Source organism: Elephantulus edwardii, unplaced genomic scaffold, assembly GCF_000299155.1.
Source record: "Elephantulus edwardii isolate Elephantulus edwardi_28Jun2011 unplaced genomic scaffold, EleEdw1.0 scaffold00528, whole genome shotgun sequence".
Lineage (NCBI taxonomy): Eukaryota > Metazoa > Chordata > Mammalia > Macroscelidea > Macroscelididae > Elephantulus > Elephantulus edwardii.
The window spans coordinates 272,849-274,563 of record NW_006400278.1 but is presented as its reverse complement, the minus strand read 5'-3'; the positions used below and the strand labels follow the sequence as shown (position 1 = coordinate 274,563).

The 1,715-nt window shown below is 53.5% G+C and overlaps 1 protein-coding gene across 1 annotated transcript in view; it reads right to left on the bottom strand.

Annotated features, from left to right (window-relative positions):
- The window catches only part of LOC102863909 (zinc finger protein 850-like), a 63,291-nt gene that overhangs the window by 33,728 nt on the left and 27,848 nt on the right, over nucleotides 1-1,715 (bottom strand). The window contains exon 2 of the mRNA XM_006903174.1: nucleotides 507-687. Within this exon, the coding sequence (XP_006903236.1) occupies nucleotides 507-687 (181 nt within the window). The remainder of the gene's footprint in view (nucleotides 1-506; nucleotides 688-1,715) is intronic.

The following is a 1,715-nucleotide window of genomic DNA, read 5'->3' as shown; positions in this document are numbered from 1 at the left end:
CTGACCCCCGGGGACTGACCACCACCCTGGTCCTCCGCGCACACTCACCTCCCGACCCCCGGGGACTGACCACCACCCTGGTCCTCTGCGCACATTCACCTCCTGACCCTCGGGACTGACCAGCACTCTGATCGGCCGCGCACATTCACCTCCTGACCCCCGGGGACTGACCACTACCCTGGTCCTCCGCGCACACTCACCTCCTGACCCTCGGGGACTGACCACCACCCTGATCGGCCGCACACACTGACCTCCCGACCCCCGGGGACTGACCAGCACCCTGGTCCTCCGCGCACACTCACCTCCTGACCCTCGGGGACTGACCAGCACTCTAATCGGCCGCGCACATTCACCTCCTGACCCCCGGAGACTAACCAGCACCCTGGTCCTCCGCACACACTCACCTCCTGACCCTCGGGGACTGACCAGCACCCTGATCGGCCGCACACACTCACCTCCCGACCCCCGGGGAGTGACCAGCACCCTGGTCCTCCGCGCACACTCACCTCCGGGCCCAGGGACGCGCGCAGGGCCGCTCCGGACACCGGGCCGCAGAAGCTGCAGGGGGAGGACTGGTGCGAAGGGGCGGCGGCGCTCGGAGAGGAAAGGCAGGCCCGGGGCTCAAACCGCCAACGATCGGACGGTGGGAATGGGCCCCTCGGACTCGGGAAGGGAGCCCGCGGTCACCTGCTGGACAATCCGGCGAAAGGTGAAGGAATTAAAGGGAATCTCGCTTCGCAACAGCGGCGATCGCAAACCCGGCGCTAAGGGCCGCCCAGCAGAGTCCCACTTCCGGTTTCTTTACCCGCAAGTGTCGCACGAAAATAGCTCCGGACGGAAACAAAGTCCACAGCCCGCAAGCTGAGCTTTGGTGTTTAGCCTCCTGTTTACAAATCTCTCTTGTTTATTTCCACCCAGCTTTTGCATCTAGTCAAAACAGAAACCTGCACTTGTGTTTTTGTAACATGTGCACGGACTGAAACGTGGATTTCAAGAACAAAACTGAACAGAGAAACACTTTTCTTTCTCCAGCATATAGAGGCCACTTTGCTTTTGCAGAAGGGAAATAATTATGAGCCTTGAGACTTAGTTACTTATAGACATAGTATAAAAGCCAATACAACTTAGTGGTTAATAAATTAATTTAGAGCAATAACTGCAATTTATCCACATATTGATTCAATTCATAGCAAGCCTTAAACAGTTAATTGCAATTAATTACATTGTCATAAATGAATCACAAAATATATTGATTCATTCTTAGTGACATTAAACAGTTAATGGCAACTTATCTACAGCACAATTCATACACTTCATCACAACATATTGCTTCAATAATTCATTATTGTTGTTGTTATGTGCCATCCAGTCGTTTGCGACTCATAGTGACCCTATGTACAAGAGCCCTAAACGCCTCTCTATCCTGTGCCAACCTCGCAGTCTCAAACACATTCATTCCCACCATAGAATCGATCTATCTCATCGAGGGTCTTCCTCTCCTGCACAGTCCCTCCACTCTCCCAAACATGATGTCCCTCTCCAAGGACCAGTCCCTCCTTACAACATGCCCAAAGTAAGTCAGACGAAGCTTCAGAACCCTTGACTCCAAGAAGCATTCAGGCTTCACCCTCTCCAGGACAAACCTGTTTGTTCTCCTAGCAGTCCATGGTATATGCAACACTCTTCTCCAGCACCACAACCCAAAGGAATCAAGT